The sequence below is a fragment of the Thalassophryne amazonica genome, chromosome 23 (assembly GCF_902500255.1).
Source record: "Thalassophryne amazonica chromosome 23, fThaAma1.1, whole genome shotgun sequence".
NCBI classification, from domain to species: Eukaryota; Metazoa; Chordata; class Actinopteri; order Batrachoidiformes; family Batrachoididae; genus Thalassophryne; species Thalassophryne amazonica.
Window position 1 is genome coordinate 30,225,719 of NC_047125.1, and position 22,212 is coordinate 30,247,930.

The 22,212-nt window shown below is 39.6% G+C and overlaps 1 protein-coding gene across 1 annotated transcript; it reads right to left on the bottom strand.

The window, feature by feature from the left end:
• Positions 1 to 2,617: 2,617 nt before the first annotated feature.
• Positions 2,618 to 4,740, bottom strand: leap2 (liver-expressed antimicrobial peptide 2). The gene is made up of 3 exons (XM_034164560.1): positions 4,512 to 4,740; positions 3,158 to 3,321; positions 2,618 to 2,835 (listed from the first exon to the last, which is right to left on the bottom strand). The coding sequence occupies exons 1-3, from the start codon at positions 4,587 to 4,589 to the stop codon at positions 2,781 to 2,783; spliced, it is 297 nt and encodes a 98-aa protein (XP_034020451.1). The 5' UTR covers positions 4,590 to 4,740; the 3' UTR covers positions 2,618 to 2,780.
• Between the last annotated feature and the right edge of the window lie 17,472 nt (positions 4,741 to 22,212).

Consider the following 22,212-nt stretch of genomic DNA (forward strand, 5'->3'; position numbering starts at 1 on the left):
TTTGTGCAAGTTATATGTTAAAGTTTACCAGCTTTAGCATTTCTAGAGCACACTGATCCTGAAAAAAGGTCCTCTTACACAAAAAAATCCAAGGTTACAAAACTGGCAGCCCGAGGGCTGGACATGACTCACAGAGTGCAAGATTATGGCCTTCAGCTTGTTTTATTAGACACAGTTTCTGTGGACTTTTTTGTTGCGCTTTCTGTTTAATAATATGTCTAATACATAGGTGTAATGTTAACTCATACAAGGACTTGAGTTTCTCCACTGTGGAAGGCTGACGCGGTTTTAGTTGGTCGCTAGTCGATGCGCCAGTGAAGTTGAAATCCAACGTAAGATATCAAAAGTTACATTTGATGTTTATTTGTTGGAACACAATTTTTCAGCTGTTTAACTGTGAAATGTGCTTTATTCATTAAAAAATTCACACATTGATTTTGTTTTGTTTGTTTGTTTTTTTCCACTTTTTTTTCCACTTTTATTTAACTTTTTGCATTTTCATCAGTAACACAGTACATACAACAGGCAGTACACAGTACAGAGATAATTCAGATTTCAAAGTGTAAACTTACTCAAACACCACAAACCCTGTTTTTTTATATATATATATATATATATATATATATAAATTCAAAACCACCTACTGTGTTCATGTGAAAGCATTTTTTAAGCTTTTTTTTTTTTTTTTTTTTTTTTAAGTTTACTATTTGCACTCCTGGGTTACATACGAGTTTATGTTACTCAGGCATGTAAGATTGTCTTCACACAAAGAAACCAGGAAGTGTCCATGAGGACAGATGAGAAAATTCTGTCCAGTTGGGGGCATTATTAAAATACTAAATATAGTCATATGGTGCAAAATGGGTACAGTTACATAATTCACACATAGGTTTAAATAAATAACAATCCCTTCTAAATGATCTGGCTGTAGATGGAATTCTAAGCTCAGTTTATTTATTTAATTCTTGACTTTGTATAAAATCTGATATCAAAACATACAAATTTAAAAAATTTTCAGCATCTTTATTTTTAAAACTTGATGCATTCAGTCATTTGTTTGATTTTTGTCTTCCATTTCCCATTTATATCTGTAAAAATTATATACAAATTTGAAAAGAGAAAAAAAAAAAGTAAAAATAAAATGCTGTGACAAAACCATGACAGATTTCTGTAAATAATAATAATAATGGACAGCATATTTGTTTCCCTTCACTTTGGGGCGGTAATATATGGACACAAAACAGTGATGACACAAATTGAGAAATTTTAAGCTCACATGCTTCTAAAATTATCGACACATCTAAAAAATTCTACAATAATCATGAATTTTGAAAATTAAAATTAAGCGTTTTTGTGCATAAAATTACAATTACAATAAACTGTAGAGCAAAAAAGCCAAAAAAGAAGAAAAAGAAAAACCAAACATTAAATTATCAAGCCTAAGTGTGTGACGCAAGTCCCCCCCCAAAAAAAAAGAAAAAAAAAAAGCAATATAAACACGGTGAGACAAAGAAGTGGACATAAACTTATGGTTGGTTCCCATTGGGGCGGTGCAGATCAATTGGTATTTTAAATTGTTTTAGTATTATTAGCACAACATCACAATAACATAAAGGTTTTTATCTCAATTTAAAAATGATTGTGCAAACTGAGCAAAACTTAGATGAATTCAACAAGATGACATAAGTACATTAAAACAAATGCTCTTTTTAGTTTGTTAATGTTGTTTTAATAGTAAAATAAAATGATTGTGTGAGATAGTGGAGGAATATGAGGCATTATTGTAAAGCGCTTTGAGCTTCTGATTCAGATGCCATTCTGATCCATTTACCATTTAAGTCTAGAAAGGTCGATTAAACGCGCCATTTGTGAACATGTTTCAGTTTTTGAGAACTTGGTCAAGCTCCTAACTACCGCGTACTCATTTCAGGATAACTTTGAGTAAGATTGGTGCAAGTTGCCCTTCAGTCTTCATGCTGGGATGGGAAAAAGCTAACCTGAACTATGTCGAATTGAGTACCACTTGACGAGAGCTACAAGTTTGGATGGAGTTCAACATGATTTTGAATAAGTTCTCTTGGAGTGTGCATCAAGGTTACACAATTACCCAAAGCTGTCCTGAACTGAATGCAAGATGAGCTCAGTCAGTTAGGGATTTTTCTAATTTTTGAAAAAACTGAATATGCTAAAAATCAGTATGGGCTATGCCAAGTAGTTTGGGGAAATTGACCCTAATTGATGTCAATCTCGGCCAGATGCGAGTTCCCTAAAAGGGGTATATTAGAAAAAAAAATTGCAAACCTAAATCTAAAAAAATGGAAACATTAGCTTGTTTGCCAGATAAACCGCTTTTTTTTTTTTTTTTTAATCAACACAAACACGACTCCATCCTTTGTCGAATTAAAGTATTGAGAACTGCTTTCATTTTGAAGGATTTTGGTCTTCAATCCTAAAAATTGTATTTGTATTTGATTGTTTGCACCTTTGAGAACCAAGTGAAACATTTTCAGAACTTGGATGAAACACAGAAATAAGTCTTTTTTTGTGAACAACACAGTTTTTTTCTTTTTGTGTGTGTGTGATGTGTTTTGAAGCAGTAGTTTGTTCATGGGAAGCAGGTATTAAATAGTCACACATCATCAGCAAATTGGCAAACATAAATACAAAATCTAGCTTTTAAAAATCTTGGGAACAGTTCATATCCCTTTTATGAATATGACATTGTTATTACTGATGTATGGTCATGTAAACACACTCTTTGTAGTCTAGGATTTGTAAGACTAGGACTTCACAGCCTCTGATAAGACACGAGAAATATTGGTGCAGTGTCCTGCCCTGCAAAGACAAGAGGAAGAAAATTCAGTAAGAAAGGGTTATCTGTTACAATTAACTAATAGTAAAAATTTGAACCATATCTACAGATACGGTTTGCATTACAGCAGATTTTGAGTTATGTTTATGCATCTTTGATATTTTTGAAGAGTTAGCAGCTTTGCCCATTTTTGCCAAAAATCATGATTTGCATAGATTTTACTCCAGTAGTGAAATACTTGTTATTGAGATGCCGGCTCTGATGAGGGCTGAGTGCCGGCACGGATATGTCGGTGCAGTCGAAGCAGTACTGTGTATTTTCTACAGTATTTTTGGCACTTTTTACCTGCAGAGTCCTGAGAAGCACTCGATGTTGCTCTGGCAGTAGGCTCCAAACGGTTTACTGCTCAGGCTCCTCCAGAGCGGCGTCATCCGGGCAACTCGCCTCAGCACCTGACCCGGCTGTGGACCTGAACCCTGGACCCAAGAGACCACTGGAGCAGCACACACCTGGAACATGTGACACTGATGATTTAAAATGCTTGAGCAAATGTATTTAAAATGACAAACTGTGGCATCGAAGTGGGGTACACAGTCAGACCAACAAACCCAAGGAGATGTCTTCAAATTACTTGTTTTTAAACCAGTTTCTTACTGGTTTAGAGCAGTTCAAAATCAGCAAACGTCTAGCTGACAAACACCAGTTTAAAAGCTGATTTTCACAGTTTATGAGGAAAATATGAACATTTCATCTGAGATGTAAATAAACCATTTAATACAAAAGCATTGTATTAATGTAAGACAGACCAGAGCATTATCTGTACACAAAACTGCATATTTGCTCAACACAAAGCAAGCCTTATTTTTTTTTTTACATTTTTGTTTTTTTTAATTTGACATAACCAGTGGCGGTTCTAGGAACAGGCTGAGGGGCCCCATGCCCCTGAACCAACAACCGTGTACCAACAACTGCTTGTTGCTTTAATAAATGTAGAATGATTCAAAACTGAATATATGTATTTTTGTTGTAAAATCAACAGAAATAATATGTGCACAGGGGGGTGGAGGAGAAAATATCACTTCAAAAATAAGTTAAAAATCATTCATATTCCCTTTTGTATTCATGTTGGAGAAACAAAAAATTGCAATGAAACAAGTAAAAAATACCTTCACATTTCTTGAAAGATGAAATTAGCACAGAAAACTCATTTTCCCATATTTTGCTAGTAAGTCTTATTAAAAAAAAAAATTACATGGTATGTCAAAATCTATCAAAATGTGTAATTGGATAGGATGACTTGAAATTTGATAGTTTATTTTGTTTTGACAATCTTACATATCTTATGTTTTAAGAAACTATAAAACTGTTGACTACACAATGTAGTATGAAAATTTCAAACAACGTTAAACAATATTTTGCATCTTATCACTATATTTGTTTGGAAATGAATGAGATTGATTGGAACTGCCCCCCCCCCCCCCCCCCCCCGTCATGTTGTAATAGGCTGGAGCTGCCACTGGATACAGTGTCATTTGGTTGCATTTTCTCATATTTGCATTGGCTTCACATTCTTGTTTAATCTATTTTACCTTTCTGTATTTTTTTTATTTAAAAAGTGAAAAATGTTAGAATTTTTCAAATCCAAAACAAAAAGTTCAGTTTGACTGCAACTTTTTTTTTTTTAATGTGCACGTCTCACCTGCTGAGCCATCAGTAGCAGCACGATGCACAGCGCAGCTCCTGCTGTCTTCTGGCTGAAGAATCCTCTGTTCTGCATCTTCACGCCGTGGGACTTCGTCGCTCTCAGGAGGAGGTCGTTCTGTGTCCCTCGAGTCTTTCGAACAAATCTGACCTCGACCAGGCAGGTTTCTTGACCTCCTGAAGTCGCTGGACTTTTCTTGAAGTGTGCAGGTTGTGGAGGTTTTGAGCCTGACGCAGCACATTAGGAAGCCGGGCCCTCTTTTATACCCTCAGGCCCCATCCCAGGAGGGAGAGGAGTCACACGCTGTGTCATCCAACCCTCGCTTCTTCTCACTTTATCTCACTCCTCTGTATCAAATATGATATTTTCAGATTGTACAATATCTGTTGTATCTCACTGTCAGACTTTCTGTCTTCTTTCAAAGGGGTCACGCGGTCAAAGGAGGACCAGACACGTGTGGTCCGAACGTAAAGACGTGTCATGTGAAGAGGGCTTAACTTTACCGCCAAACCCAGTTTTATCTCAGTGTGAGTGTGAATGAACTGACAGGAAGATAAAGCGTTGTCAGTCTGCAGGGTCTGTGCACCGTGTAGGGGAGACCGGGACAGTCGTAACGCAAGGCCAGTTGTGACTGCACCTGTTCCACTCAATCAGAGATGGGGTAGTGATGAGATGAAGTTATGGAATCAACAAATCCACATGGTAAATTTGCAAAGAAAAATCGAATCTGCAGCAAGTACATATGTTGTTCCACTCCAAAAAAGTATTAAATCTGCTCTGTCGTGCCCTTAAGTGCATACCCGCTGTTCCATTGTGCTTTGAGCTCAGTTGTCATATGAAGGCCTCTTGACAAGATTTTTTTAAATGATCTTTTCATTATTTACTTTTTTCTCCACTGCTGTTTGTCTCTGCTTTTTTTTAAGAACAAAGTTGAATAAAAAAGTTACACAACAGTGAATATACAGTAAAACACTTAAAATATTCACATAAGCTTGAAGTTTTTGATCCATTTTACCCGCTCAGTGTTGCACCTGACACCGATAGTCATGTAGATTAACAATTAAAATCAGCAAATGTGGGGATTTTGCACAAAATCTCTGAGCTGCAAGTGTTGCACTTGTCCCCAGTCTCCCCTATATCTTTGATTACCGATCTTCCTGACATCACAGTCGCCTTTGTACACGGTGCACAAATACAACCCCTGGCAATAATTATGGAATCACCGGCCTCAGAGGATGTTCATTCAGTTGTTTAATTTTGTAGAAAAAAAGCAGATCACAGACATGACACAAAACTAAAGTCATTTCAAATGGCAACTTTCTGGCTTTAAGAAACACTATAAGAAATCAGGAAAAATAATTGTGGCAGTCAGTAACGGTTACTTTTTTAGACCAAGCAGAGGGAAAGAAATATGGAATCACTCAATTCTGAGGAATAAATTATGGAATCAGCCTGTAAATTTTCATCCCCAAAACTAACACCTGCATCAAATCAGATCTGCTTGTTAGTCTGCATCTAAAAAGGAGTGATCACACCTTGGAGAGCTGTTGCACCAAGTGGACTGACATGAGTCATGGCTCCAACACGAGAGATGTCAATTGAAACAAAGGAGAGGATTATCAAACTCTTAAAAGAGGGTAAATCATCACGCAATGTTGCAAAATATGTTAGTTGTTCACAGTCAGCTGTGTCTAAACTCTGGACCAAATACAAACAACATAGGAAGGTTGTTAAAGGCAAACATACTGGTAGACCAAGGAAGACATCAAAGTGTCAAGACAGAAAACTTAAAGCAATCTTCTTCTTTGTCTTTCGGCTGTTCCCGTTAGGGGTCTCCACAACAGATCAATCGTTTCCATCTCACCCTGTCCTCTGTATCTTCCTCTGTCACACCAACCACCTGCATGTCCTCTCTCAGCACATCCATGAACCTCCTCTTTGGTCTCCCTCTTCTCCTCCTGCCTGGTGGCTCCATCCTCAGCATCCTTCTCCCTATATACCCTGGGTTCCTCCTCTGCACATGTCCAAACCATCTCAATCTCGCCTCTCTGACTTTGTCTCCAAACTGTCCCACCTGAGCTGTCCCTCTGATATGTTCATTCCTAATCTTGTCCATTCTTGTCACTCCCAAAGAGAATCTCAACATCTTCAGCTCTGCCACCTCCAGCTCTGCCTCCTGTCTTTTTGTTAGTGCCACTGTCTCTAAACCATACAACATAGCTGGTCTCACTACTGTTTTGTAAACTTTCCCCTTCACTCTTGCTGATATTGTTCGGTCGCAAATCGCTCCTGCCACCTTTCTCCACCCACTCCACCCTGCCTGCACTCTCTTCTTCACCTCTCTACCACACTCTCCATTACTTTGAACAGTTGACCCCAAATATTTAAACTCATCTACTTTCACCACTTCTGCTCCTTGTAACTGCACTATTCCACTGGGCTCCCTCTCATTCACACACATGTACTCAGTCTTGCTTCTACTGACTTTCATTCCCCTTCTCTCCAAAGCATATCTCCACTTCTCCAGACTAGACTCAACTTGCTCTCTACTCTCACTACAGATCACAATGTCATCTGCAAACATCATAGTCCATGGGGACTCCTGTCTGATCTCATCTGTCAACCTGTCCATCACCACTGCAAACAAGAAAGGACTCAGAGCTGATCCTTGGTGTAATCCCACCTCCACCTTGAATGAGTCTGTCATTCCGACTGCGCATCTCACCGCTGTCACACTATTCTTGTACATGTCCTGCACTACCCTAACGTACTTCTCTGCCACTCCAGACTTCCTCATACAATGCCACAACTCTTCTCTTGGCACCCTATCATAAGCTTTTTCTAAGTCTACAAACACACAATGTAACTCTTTCTGTCCTTCTCTGTACTTTTCCAACAGTATTCTCAGAGCAAACATTGCATCTGTAGTGCTCTTTCTCGGCATGAAACCATATTGCTGCTCACAGATCTTCACCTGTTTTCTAAGCCTAGCTTCTACTACTCTTTCCCATAACTTCATGCTGTGGCTGATCAGCTTTATGCCTCTGTAGTTACTGCAGCGCTGCACATCACCCTTGTTCTTGAAAACAGGAACCAGCACACTTCGTCTCCACTCCTCAGGCATCCTCTCACTTTCCAAGATTTTATTAAACAATCTTGTTAGAAACTCTACTGCCATCTCTCCTAGACATTTCCATGCCTCCATTGGAATGTCATCTGGACCAACTGCCTTTCCACTCTTCATCCTCTTCATAGCAGCCCTCACTTCTTCCTTGCTAATCTCTTTGACTTCCTGATTTACTCTCACCACATCATCCAGCCTTTTCTCTCGCTGATTTTTTTTATTCATCAACTCTTCAAAATATTCCCTCCACCTTCTCAGCACACACTCCTCACTTGTCAGCACATTACCATGTGCATCTTTTACCACCCTAACCTGCTGCACATCCTTTCCAGCTCTGTCCCTTTGTCTGGCCAATCGGTACAAGTCCTTTTCTCCTTCCTTACTATTCAACTTCTTGTACAGCTCGCAATATGACTTTTCCTTTGCTTTTGCTTCTCGCCTTACGCCGCATCTCCTTGTACTCATGTCTACTTTCTTCATCTCTCCGACTATCCCAAAACTTTTTTGCCAACCTCTTTCTCCTTATGCTTTCCTGGACCTCTTCATTCCACCACCAAGTCTCCTTGTCTTCCTTCCACTGTCCAGATGTCATACCCAGTACTGCCCTAGCTGTCTCCCTCACCACATCTGCAGTACTTTTCCAGTTGTCCAAAATTGCTTCCCATCCAACTAGTGCTTCTCTCACCTGCTCGCTAAATTTCACACAACAGTCTTCCTCCTTCAGCTTCCACCATCTGATCCTTTGAGCTCTCACTCTCTTCTTCTTCTTTACCTCTAAAGTCATCCTACAAACAACCATCCTATGCTGTCTAGTGACACTCTCTCCTGCTACCACCTTACAGTCTGTGATTTCTTTTAGCTTGCATCTCCTATAAAGAATGTAGTCCACCTGTGTGCACCTTCCTCCACTCTTATATGTTACCCTGTGCTCCTCCCTTTTCTTAAAGTAGGTATTCACCACAGCCATTTCCATCCTTTTTGCAAAAAAACCATCTGTCCTTCCCCATTCCTATCCTTGATACCATATCTACCCATTACTTCCTCATCACCTCTGTTCCCTTCACCAACATGCCCATTGAAGTCTGCTCCTATCACCACTCTTTCATGCTTGGGCACACTCTCCACCACCTCATCTAACACACTCCAGAAATCTTCTTTCTCCTTCATCTCACAACCAACCTGTGGGGCATATGCACTGATATTCATCATCACCCCTTCAATTTCCAACTTCACACTCATCACCCTGTCAGACACTCGCTTAACCTCCAACACACTTTTAACATACTCTTCCTTTAAAATGACCCCAACACCATTTCTCTTCCTGTCCTCACCATGGTACAACAACTTGTACCCACCGCTGATGCTCCTGCTCTTAATTCCCTTCCACTTGGTCTCTTGCACACACAATATGTCTACCTTTCTCCTCTCCATCATATCAGCCAGCTCTCTCCCTTTACCAGTCATACTGCCAACATTCAAAGTCCCCACTCTCATTTCCACCCTTCTAGTTTTCTTCTTCTCCCGCTGTTCGTGGCAACGTTTTCCTCCTCTTCTTCGTCATCTTCACCCAGCAGTAGCCCAATTTCCACCAGCATCCTGTTGGGCAATAGCACCGGTGGCGGACGTTGTTAACCCGGGCCGCGACTGATCTGGTATGGGAATTCGATTCTGAGTCTGCATAGTTGGGTTGGCTTGTTTTACGCCGGATGCCCTTCCTGACGCAACCCTCCTCATTTATCCGGGCTTGGGACCGTCACTCAGAATGTACTGGCTGCACACCCCATGTGGCTGAGTTAGAAAACTTAAAGCAATATGTCTCAAAAATCGAAAATGCACAACAAAACAAATGAGGAACGAATGGGAGGAAACTGGAGTCAACATCTGTGACCGAACTGTAAGAAACTGCCTAAAGGAAATGGTATTTACATACAGAAAAGCTAAACGAAATCCATCATTAACACCTGAACAGAAAAAACAAGGTTACAATGGGCTAAGGAAACGCAATCGTAGACTGTGGATGACTGGATGAAAGTCATATTCAGTGATGAATCTCGAATCTGCATTGGGCAAGGTGATGATGCCGGAACTTTTGTTTGGTGCCGTTCCAATGAGATTTATAAAGATGACTGCCTGAAGAGAACATGTAAATTTCCACAGTCATTGATGATATGGGGCTGCATGTCAGGTAAAGGCACTGGGGAGATGGCTGTCATTACATCATCAATAAATGCACAAGTTTATGTTGATATTTTGGACACTTTTCTTATCCCATCAATTGAAAGGATGTTTGGGGATGATGAAATCATTTTTCAAGATGATAATGCATCTTGCCATAGAGCAAAAACTGTGAAAACATTCCTTGCAAAAAGACACATGGGGTCAATGTCATGGCCTGCAAATAGTCCGGATCTTAATCCAAATGAAAATCTTTGGTGGAAGTTGAAGAAAATGGTCCATGACAAGGCTCCAACCTGCAAAGCTGATCTGGCAACATCAATCAGAGAAAGTTGGAGCCAGATTGATGAAGAGTACTGTTTGTCACTCATTAAGTCCATGCCTCAGAGACTGCAAGCTCTTATAAAAGCCAGAGGTGGTGCAACAAAATACTAGTGATGTGTTGGAGTGTTTTGTTTTTCATGATTCCATAATTTTTTCCTCAGAATTGAGTGATTCCATATTTTTTTCCCTCTGCTTGGTCTAAAAAAGTAACCGTTACTGACTGCCACAATTTTTTTCCTGATTTCTTATAGTGTTTCTTAAAGCCAGAAAGTTGCCATTTGAAATGACTTTAGTTTTGTGTCATGTCTGTGATCTGCTTTTTTTCTACAAAATTAAACAACTGAATGAACATCCTCCGAGGCCGGTGATTCCATAATTTTTGCCAGGGGTTGTACAAAAGCATGCGCAAGACACATCGCTCGGGCACACGGCTCGTGTGTGTGTGTGTGTTCCTGAAGCAAGATTCTATACTTGCATTATCATCTCACGTGCACGTGATCAAGCGATAACGCTCATCAGCACATTCCTGCTGTAATGTTTATCATTCTGTGCTGCGATTGTTCATGTCGTTATTTTGGAAGGTCAGCAGTTCAAGTACAAGTCTTGAAACCAGTAGCAGGATTTCTAATCTAAGGGTCAAAGGTCATGGTGTTCTGGATCAACACAAATGATCTTTGCAAGAACTTAAAAACAAAAATGACTTCCAGGGAACACCGTGGAATTGTAGGAACACGTATAGCCTGATAAGATCATATTTGCAAGAGAAGACAAAAATAAAAACCAAAACATCAGCCGGTTGTCAAGTAAAAATGTCAATTTATTTTGACCGTGGCCAACTTTCTGGATCAGCTTTGACCTTGTTTGCCAGAGCTTTGGACGTGCTGAATTTCCCAGTGCAGTAAAGGAGTTTTAATAAATATTATCAGGTGCATTTTACTTACAAATAAAGATCTGACAAAATTAGAGTTTTGTTGAAATCCCAGTTTGATTATTACACCAGTCGTGTTCCCTTGTTCTGTTTGACCCTGTTCCCAAATCATATTGTGACACTGGAAATGTTGAAACTAGTAAAAAAATAATAAAAATAAAGGCATAATAAAATGCCATGTTCTTTAAATAAATTACAGAACAAAGTAGTCAAGTGTGCAAATATTACATAGTATGAAAGTGCAAAATATTGCAGAATAATACGAAGTGCGTAAGCATAAATCAGCAAAGTGTGCAAAATATTGCATGTGTGTGCATGAAGTACTGTGCCGCAAAGTGTGCAAATATTGCACATTATTTTATAGTGCATGTAATACAAAGCAGAAAAGTGAAAAATGTTGCCTGATAGTAGAAAGTGCATGTAGCGCAAAGCAGGGAAATTTTCAAAATATTGTGCAGTAATATAGAATGCATGTAGTGCAAAATAAGAGAATTCCATAAAATGTTGCACTGAGTGTTAATTTAAAGTGCAGGTAGTACATAATACCAAAGTGTGCAAAATAATGTAAAATGCATGTAGTGCAAAGCAGGGAAATTTTTACTGTAAAAAGCACATAGTGCAAAGCAGGGAAATTTGCAAAATATTGCATGATAATGTAAAGGGTATAACAGTACCTGCACTATAATGTACTTGGAACCCATTAAACCTCAATGTGAAATGCATTGGCAGCATAATACACTGTCACCACGAGAGGAGCACTCATGAGAGTGCAAGACGTGTTGAGGCACATTTCCCCATTGTGTTTATAAAATGCAGTTGTCTGTTTTGAATTCAAAGTATGGATGGAGCTTCAGAATCAGAAGAGGAATTCTGAGTGGAAAATGTTTCTGGTTAGTGATTTTTTCCTATACAGGCTGGAGAACACCTTCACTGCTATTAACGCAATTAGGAAGATAAACGGTAACAAGTTGCAAATGTTAGTGAGATCAGTCAATCAATCAATTCAATCAATTTTATTTATATAGCGCCAAATCACAACAAACAGTTGCCCCAAGGCGCTTTATATTGTAAGGCAAGGCCATACAATAATTACGTAAAAACGGCAACGGTCAAAACGACCCCCTGTGAGCAAGCACTTGGCAACAGTGGGAAGGAAGAAACCTCCAGCAGAACCAGGCTCAGGGAGGGGCAGTCTTCTGCTGGGACTGGTTGGGGCTGAGGGAGAGAACCAGGAAAAAAGACATGCTGTGGAGGGGAGCAGAGATCAATCACTAATGATTAAATGCAGAGTGGTGCATACAGAGCAAAAAGAGAAAGAAACACTCAGTGCATCATGGGAACCCCCCAGCAGTCTAAGTCTATAGCAGCATAACTAAGGGATGGTTCAGGGTCACCTGATCCAGCCCTAACTATAAGCTTTAGCAAAAAGGAAAGTTTTAAGCCTAATCTTAAAAGTAGAGAGGGTGTCTGTCTCCCTGATCTGAATTGGGAGCTGGTTCCAGAGGAGAGGAGCCTGAAAGCTGAAGGCTCTGCCTCCCATTCTACTCTTACAAACCCTAGGAACTACAAGTAAGCCTGCAGTCTGAGAGCGAAGCGCTCTATTGGGGTGATATGGTACTATGAGGTCCCTAAGATAAGATGGGACCTGATTATTCAAAACCTTATAAGTAAGAAGAAGAATTTTAAATTCTATTCTAGAATTAACAGGAAGCCAATGAAGAGAGGCCAATATGGGTGAGATATGCTCTCTCCTTCTAGTCCCCGTCAGTACTCTAGCTGCAGCATTTTGAATTAACTGAAGGCTTTTCAGGGAACTTTTAGGACAACCTGATAATAATGAATTACAATAGTCCAGCCTAGAGGAAATAAATGCATGAATTAGTTTTTCAGCATCACTCTGAGACAAGACCTTTCTAATTTTAGAGATATTGCATAAATGCAAAAAAGCAGTCCTACATATTTGTTTAATATGCGCATTGAATGACATATCCTGATCAAAAATGACTCCAAGATTTCTCACAGTATTACTAGAGGTCAGGGTAATGCCATCCAGAGTAAGGATCTTGTTAGACACCATGTTTCTAAGATTTGTGGGGCCAAGTACAATAACGTCAGTTTTATCTGAGTTTAAAAGCAGGAAATTAGAGGTCATCCATGTCTTTATGTCTGTAAGACAATCCTGCAGTTTAGCTAATTGGTGTGTGTCCTCTGGCTTCATGGATAGATAAAGCTGGGTATCATCTGCGTAACAATGAAAATTTAAGCAATGCCGTCTAATAATACTGCCTAAGGGAAGCATGTATAAAGTGAATAAAATTGGTCCTAGCACAGAACCTTGTGGAACTCCATAATTAACCTTAGTCTGTGAAGAAGATTCCCCATTTACATGAACAAATTGTAATCTATTAGATAAATATGATTCAAACCACCGCAGCGCAGTGCTTTTAATACCTATGGCATGCTCTAATCTCTGTAATAAAATTTTATGGTCAACAGTATCAAAAGCAGCACTGAGGTCTAACAGAACAAGCACAGAGATGAGTCCACTGTCTGAGGCCATAAGAAGATCATTTGTAACCTTCACTAATGCTGTTTCTGTGCTATGATGAATTCTAAACCCTGACTGAAACTCTTCAAATAGACCATTCCTCTGCAGATGATCAGTTAGCTGTTTTACAACTACCCTTTCAAGAATTTTTGAGAGATAAGGAAGGTTGGAGATTGGCCTATAATTAGCTAAGATAGCTGGGTCAAGTGATGGCTTTTTAAGTAATGGTTTAATTACTGCCACCTTAAAAGCCTGTGGTACATAGCCAACTAATAAAGATAGATTGATCATATTTAAGATCAAAGCATTAAATAATGGTAGGGCTTCCTTGAGCAGCCTGGTAGGAATGGGGTCTAATAGACATGTTGATGGTTTGGATGAAGTAACTAATGAAAATAACTCAGACAGAACAATCGGAGAGAAAGAGTCTAACCAAATACCGGCATCACTGAAAGCAGCCAAAGATAACGATACGTCTTTGGGATGGTTATGAGTAATTTTTTCTCTAATAGTTAAATTTTTATTAGCAAAGAAAGTCATGAAGTCATTACTAGTTAAAGTTAAAGGAATACTCGGCTCAATAGAGCTTTGACTCTTTGTCAGCTTGGCTACAGTGCTGAAAAGAAACCTGGGGTTGTTCTTATTTTCTTCAATTAGTGATGAGTAGTAAGATGTCCTAGCTTTACGGAGGGCTTTTTTATAGAGCAACAGACTCTTTTTCCAGGCTAAGTGAAGATCTTCTAAATTAGTGAGACGCCATTTCCTCTCCAACTTACGGGTTATCTGCTTTAAGATGCGAGTTTGTGAGTTATACCATGGAGTCAGGCACTTCTGATTTAAAGCTCTCTTTTTCAGAGGAGCTACAGCATCCAAAGTTGTCTTCAATGAGGATGTAAAACTATTGACGAGATAATCTATCTCACTTACAGAGTTTAGGTAGCTACTCTGCACTGTGTTGGTATATGGCATTAGAGAACATAAAGAAGGAATCATATCCTTAAACCTAGTTACAGTGCTTTCTGAAAGACTTCTAGTGTAATGAAACTTATTCCCCACTGCTGGGTAGTCCATCAGAGTAAATGTAAATGTTATTAAGAAATGATCAGACAGAAGGGAGTTTTCAGGGAATACTGTTAAGTCTTCTATTTCCATACTATAAGTCAGAACAAGATCTAAGATATGATTAAAGTGGTGGGTGGACTCATTTACATTTTGAGCAAAGCCAATAGAGTCTAATAATAGATTAAATGCAGTGTTGAGGCTGTCATTCTCAGCATCTGTGTGGATGTTAAAATCGCCCACTATAATGATCTTATCTGAGCTAAGCACTAAGTCAGACAAAAGGTCTGAAAATTCACAGAGAAACTCACAGTAACGACCAGGAGGACGATAGATAATAACAAATAAAACTGTTTTTTGGGACTTCCAATTTGGATGGACAAGACTAAGAGTCAAGCTTTCAAATGAATTAAAGCTCTGTCTGAGTTTTGGATTAATTAATAAGCTGGAGTGGAAGATTGCTGCTAATCCTCCTCCTCGGCCCGTGCTACGAGCATTCTGACAGTTAGTGTGACTCGGGGGTGTTGACTCATTTAAACTAACATATTCATCCTGCTGTAACCAGGTTTCTGTAAGGCAGAATAAATCAATATGTTGATCAATTATTATATCATTTACTAACAGGGACTTAGAAGAGAGAGACCTAATGTTTAATAGACCACATTTAACTGTTTTAGTCTGTGGTGCAGTTGAAGGTGCTATATTATTTTTTCTTTTTGAATTTTTATGCTTAAATAGATTTTTACTGGTTAAGCGTAAGCGGTGTCATAAGCGGAGACGGAGGGCAGCAGGTTTAATCGGGTAGGATCATGTACAGGATGTCATGGAAAATTCCTGCAGTGATTCCTGTAAGGTTGTTCATTATTGAAGCCCTTGACAGGAATCCACAGTCAGTAACTCAGAACATCTGCATCATTTAATATTTCCAAGCATGACTCACTGGTTGGTGTCCGACGGGCTCTGCAGCTGCACTCAGGCTGCAGGAAAAGTGCTGTTTTACAATAAAAAACTATAATAATTAATAAAAACCAAACAGACCATAAGAGCTCACGTCACCTCGTCTGCTCAGCTAATAATTACTGTCATCGATTACTGTAAAGTGCAAGTCTTCAGATGATTGCAGTTCAGAGATTTACACAATGACGCATTTTGTTCTCCTGCAGAGGGAAACGACCACAAAACCTTCACGTTCACCTTCAACAACTGCAAAACTCCAAGCAGCTGGTTGCTACGAGCACCCAGAGCAAAACATCCAACAGTCTGTCCTCTGCAACTGTAAATAGTCAGATTCAGGTCAAATTCAAGGAAAATATTTTTGTTTTTATTCAAAGCCTGAATGTTATTGACTCTGAGCCTTTAGGCAGAAATGCTGTTTGATTCTATTGTATCTTAAATCCCCCAGTGTTTGTTTTATTATGACCTACTTTCTGTGAGGTCAAGATGATGGTCTAATATGAGGAAAAATGTTCTGAAATCCAGGTTATAGTGGTCAAATCTCAGATTTAATGATCGTCAGCCAGCAGTACGTCCTCTGCAACTTGATTTATACTGATGTACTTCCTGTGAAGTCAGTCTGCATAAAACTAGTCACCAATCGGCAGGTTAATAATTTATTAGTTTTGACTGATTGACAGATAGATCAGGGATGAACTCTATCAACCTGTCATAAATTAATTAAAAAGGCATTTAATGACAAACTCATCCAGTGTGATATCCCATAGATGTGTCTGCCACCTACTGGATGGCTGGTGGATTAGAAGCAGGTGTGGTTGTCATTGAGAGAGAGAGAGAGAAATTGGAGAAGTAAACTGTTGGTTTCTGATTAAGTTCTCAAAGTAAAATCACACATCAGACCTCTGCACAACTCTGTGGGAAGGATTTTGTGTGAAACTAGTAAAAAAAAAAAAAGGATGGGGTGAGAAGGAGATTTATATATAAAATGGTCTCAAACTCAAATAACACAGTCACAAATCCACACAACCCTGGTGAAAGGATTTTGTATGAATGTAGGTGAAACAGACACTTCTTCATTCTCTCTCTCTCGCTCAACATATGTGTTGTTTTGCAGTTACATGTATCTTGAAATGAGCTTGCTTATCAGTTTCCTTATAATTACTGACATGGACGATGGTACCCGACACAGAAACACATATTGGACGAATGATTATAACAGTAACTTTGTCTGTGTCCATAACTTGTCCCATGGTTGACCATTAATGTCTTTAGATCTTCTCGCCCTGAAGGCAGCCTCTTGGTCCGATTAGACTAGAACACCCTGAAATCTAGTTTTTGTCATTGAAACGCAGTGTAGAGACGCTACACTTGCAAAATCACAGAAACTCGGTCATATCTTATTTTGAAATAGCTCATTATTATCACTTGTTGTTGTACTTCCCAAAGGTAAATGCTCTGAAATCTAACACTGTGTTGCTAAATGGCACGTTGGCTGGAGGTGCAGCTGTTTTAGGTCGACTGTGCCAATTTTCAGTTTGGCTCACTCAATTCGCCATCATCTTGTTGTGGGGGGGAGGGGTGGGAGCCTCTGCCCAGCAGCCAATCAGGTGACGCCTGACCCTCAAACCCTGGCTGCCATTCAGTCAGCGAGGCTCATTAGAATCCTGACAAAGTTCATCGGACACACCGATCGAAGGACAGCTGCAGACATGACCTCATCTCACCAGCTTTCAGCACTTGTGTGCGGCGTGATGTTCAGAGAAACGGGTTACCCAGAATGCTCAGCACATGTGGACAGGCCTTGAGTTGAAGCCAGTGGCTGGTGTGTTGTTCCTCTCCAGCAGCACTTATCTCTTATCTGGCTCCAAAAGTAAAGCAAACATTTCTGGATATTTACCCGCCATCCTATCGCAGTGAATCATTTATTTTTAACACATTGTGCAGCAGAGTTAACGTCCAACAATAAACCTGTAAAATAAACAGCCGGGTTAATCTCAGGGTAAAAGAAAGACTAAGTCCGGTACAGGTCCTTAGGCCGCATGAACCAGATGAGCATCTCCTACGGCTCCTCTGTGGACGGGATGTGTCAGTCCATCACAGGCTACTTCTCCAGCCAATCCTGGTCCCTAGTTACAGCTGAGTGGACCAAGACAATGCAGCTTAAGTTTCTTGTCCAAAAACACAGACGGATAGCCTGACCGCGGATCATTAGCCACATGCTGCACCTCCTCTGTTGACTGTTCTGTCTCTGTGTGATGTGGCGAATTGCCAAACCCACCTCGATCACCTGGTCTCATCTATGCACGCAGAATGTTAAAGGTCCAGTATTTGAACTTTGACATTTCTGTTTTACACAATCAGATTTATTGATCTCTGAATTAGGAACCTGCACTCGCCAAATCGCATCGCCTCAAATGATTTAGTTCAGATGATGGAACTCCCAGAGCGTACACCAGATCCATCCAGGATCACAGTTGTAGGCAATAAGACAGCTTTATGACATCATAAGGCAAGGATGTTAAGCAAATACAGTGTCCGTGTGTTTCTTCTTTTTCTTCATTCCTCTGGTTGACGCTATAAGAAAATAAAGTGGAAGTATAGATCAAAGAGGAACAACTGTCACAAAGTGAAAATGTGTTTTAAAAAAATGATCATACCATAAAGACAGAGTCTAAAGATCAGGGGAGGGGAAGACAAAAAAAACATAACTTTGGCTCAGTGAAAAAGCAAGAATGTTAGAGATTACAGGAACTCGTGTCACAAAGAAAGTGACAAAAACGTGAGACACCGTGGCACACTGACAGTGAAAGGGATAAAATAATTTTAAAATGATGTCATAAAGTGAGAATGTCTCACAGGAACAATTATGTCACAAGGAAAGAGGTGAAGAAGAAAGGATTGCGTTGATTAGGTCAGTGTAATGTACGTCACAAAGAACGCTAAAAGAAAATTATGTCATTAGACACCACTGAGATACAAAGGAACACTTATATCACAATGAAAGGGTTCAAATGAAAGTGAAAATGTCAGAGGTCACAGGAACGCATTATTACAAAGACAGAGAAATTTTGATGATGTCATGAGGATGAAAATACACCAACGTCACAATGATAGACATAAAAGTAAAACATTTGATGATGTCATAAGGCAACACTGTCATAAATTAAAAGAACATCGGTCTCCCAATAAAAACACAAATATAAACATTTTTTTCTGATTACTGACTTTTTTTGAAAAACAAAAAGTAATTGAAATCTCTCTGCAGCCTCCATTGCTTGATGGAGACAAAAACAAAAAATTGTAGTCCAACAGATTTTTGTCTAGTTTAATAATCGCCAAACTCTGTTTGTCACTGCAGAAGACAAAGAAGAAGAATCGTTCCAGACATGGTGGTGATTTTAATTTAATACCCACAATCATACAAAGTGGTGGTTGATCGAAGATTCTTCCCTGTGAGGAAGTCTGACTCATTTCATCATGTTGTTTATTGGAATGAGGGCGATTTACTGGACGTCCTTCTCCAAGTCCCAGAATTCTGAATATGGCAACAACTGAAACAAGAGATTAGACAAGAAGCACAAACCTGCACATGGAAATAGACACAAGGACACGAGGAGGTGCCATAAAAACCGAGGATTTCCTAACAACAATACAATCTTACAGTAAAACAGCAGCACGGCACATCCTCGGGCAAAATAACAACACTTAATACTTACACAGTGTTTCTGAACACATCTTTAAGGTCAGTGCTGCTGCCCCGTTTACGCTGCTGTTTGCTGCACTGAGAAAGTTCTTTGTTCTAGTTTCCTGATTATTTACAGGCTTATGTACCTCAAATAACTGCAGACCTTTTGTTGCATGTGTGAAGGTTGTTACAGCAAAACATATATTTGTAATGGCAAGTATTCTTCAAAATACTGCAGCACCAGCAGTTAGTACCTGTGTGTGGTCATGTGTACATATAAATAATTGCATCATCATTATACTTGTGCATGTAAGAGAAGTAAGAAACATTTTCAGGTTTGGAGCTCAGTAGGAAAAATAGCTATTGTTACTCCCCAGTTTCACTTTAATACTAGTGCATGTAGCACTCTTTAAATTAGAGCATGATGCACTATTTAAATTAGTACATGTCGCACTGTAAAAGAACACTAGGTGCACAGTGCACTGATTATGAAAGTGCCATGATGCACTGTTTATATTAGTGCATGTCACACTGTAAAACAACACTAGTTGCACAGCGCACTGCTTAAATTAGTGCATGCTGCACTATTTATGGTGGTGCATAATGCACTGTTTAATTTAGTGCATGTTGCACTATTTAAATTTGTCCATGTTGCAATGTTTAATTTAGTGTTTGCCACACTGTTTAAGAAAGTACATGATGCACTATTTAAATTAGTGCATGATGCACTGCATGGTGCACTGTTTAATTTAGTCCATGTGTTTAAGTGCATGATGCACCGTTTAAATTAGTGCATAGTGCACTGTTTAGTGCATAATACACTGTTTAAGTTGGTGCATGCCAAACTCTCCAACCTAATGCATGCTGCACTGTTTAAATTAGTGCATGATGCACTGTTTAAATTAATGCATGCCAAACTGTCCAACCTAATGCATGCTGCATTGTTTAAATTAGTGCATAATACACTGTTTAAGTTGGTGCATGCCAAACTGTCCAACCTAATGCATGCTGCACTGTTTAAATTAGTGCATGCCAAACTGTCCAAACTAGTGCATGATGCACTGTAAATTAAACCAGGGTGCACCATTTAAATTAGTGCATGCTGCACTGTTTAAATTAGTGCATGCTGCACAGTTCCAGGCCTATATGCTGTTAAAGTAGTAAATGCTATATTAAACTTGTAAACACAGCACTGTTTAACACATGCTGCATTATTTAAAACAGATTTTAGATGCGTTTATGGGCTGACTGGGTGCCTCAAACATCTTGGTAAATGCCTCTTTTTCTTGCAAACTGTGTGGGGTGGTACATGCACATATATGTTAATGAAACTGCCCATCTGTGTAGTTGGATCAGGCCAGGGTTCAACACCAGTATTACACCATATATGAGGGTAGGCTGAAAAGTTCTAAGGCTCACTATGATGCAGTTAATGCATTAACTATCATAGTGAGCCTTAGAACTTTTCAGCCTACCCTCGTATAAGGACAATAGACTTCAATCAGCTCTGGACAGACACGTACATGAACTCATACTGTCCCCAAAAACATGAATATGGATGCACTGTTTTGCACAAAAGCTCAGCAGAATCATCTCAGGGAACATTGTTTTTAAGTCATCAAATAAAGTACAGACATGCAGAGGAGCACCCAAATGTAGAGAACCCCTTTAACCCACATACGTGTCCACATTCATCCTGTGTGTTGACTAAATAACTTTGTGAATCAGGCTACTGCACAGAGGGCAAAGTGCAGCGTCGAACACACTGATGCTTGTGAGACGTCGACCCAGACACGGGTCACAGTTCACTTGAGACAGGAATTGATAACTTTTTTTTTAATGTACAATTCGGTCAGCCCCCCCCCCCCAGCACCCTATCCAGGGGCAGTCAATGCAACAGAACCTGTGGATAAGTTCCAGCCCATTATGGACCTCAGTCTGGAGAGAACTTTTATCCTCAGTGGTGCGCCCCAGTGGCTGTACTTCATACTTCACTTGGGTACATTATTGGCATTGTTTGTAATCTTACACTAAAGTGGAAATAGTGCTGAGGATCACATTTAAACTTTTTTGGGTGGGGGGGGGGGGCTTCTGCTCATGCAAACATGGGCCATGTTCAAGATTCCGGTGAAACCGTCAGAATAAAGCTTTTTGCTGAAGAGGCTCTTTAATCCTTCTAAAGATGGCACCAGAGACCACACACTAACATTTGTATATTTGCATAACAGCGCCCTCTGTTGATGACTTTAAGGCTTGTTTTCCGCAGTTTCATTGAAGGGCTGACTGGCTGCAGTATTCAGTCCTGATGACAACTTCTGCAAATTCAGCTGTCAAAACTGCCACTCAGAATTCAGTGAAGGCTCCCGACATGAGCTCTGGACCTGCTGGTTCGTGGACTCCTGTAATCACCCCTTGATACACCAAAATAAAACGAAACAAGCAAGTTAGCCTTTTAGAAAATATGCAGTTTATTTTATTATTCATTTGCACTCATAAAAATAGCATCAGTTTCTACTTTACTCCAGACGGTAACATCTTTAGTTTCCTCAGACCCTCCCATCATATATATATATATAAATATGTACAAAATTCACATGGAAATCTGCAGAAGAGGAAAATGGTACAAAAATCCTTCACAATTAGAAACATGATTCTTCCCCCGGTCCATTAAAATTATTTTTAATCCGTGTAGATATTTTTAAATCTGTGCTCATGTGACAAAAACCTGGATTTTCTTTCAAATACAAGCCGTGGTGTTGAAGTAATGACGTTAAAAGACATGGCGTTGAAGACTCAGCCGAGCTTCAGTACTGTGGATATACTCCAGTTAAACTGACAAACTTCTCCCTGCACAACAGGTTCCAAAGTGCTTCAATACCGCTGCGGACAAACCATCCACTC

Coding starts and splice junctions, on each gene's coding strand:
- leap2 (XM_034164560.1), bottom strand. CDS start 4,589: ATGCAGAACAGAGGATTCTTCAGCCAGAAGACAGCAGGAGCTGCGCTG. Junction 3,322..4,511: donor TGCTACTGATGGCTCAGCAG/GTGAGACGTGCA, acceptor CACATGTTCCAG/GTGTGTGCTGCTCCAGTGGT. Junction 2,836..3,157: donor TGCTTCTCAGGACTCTGCAG/GTAAAAAGTGCC, acceptor TTGTCTTTGCAG/GGCAGGACACTGCACCAATA.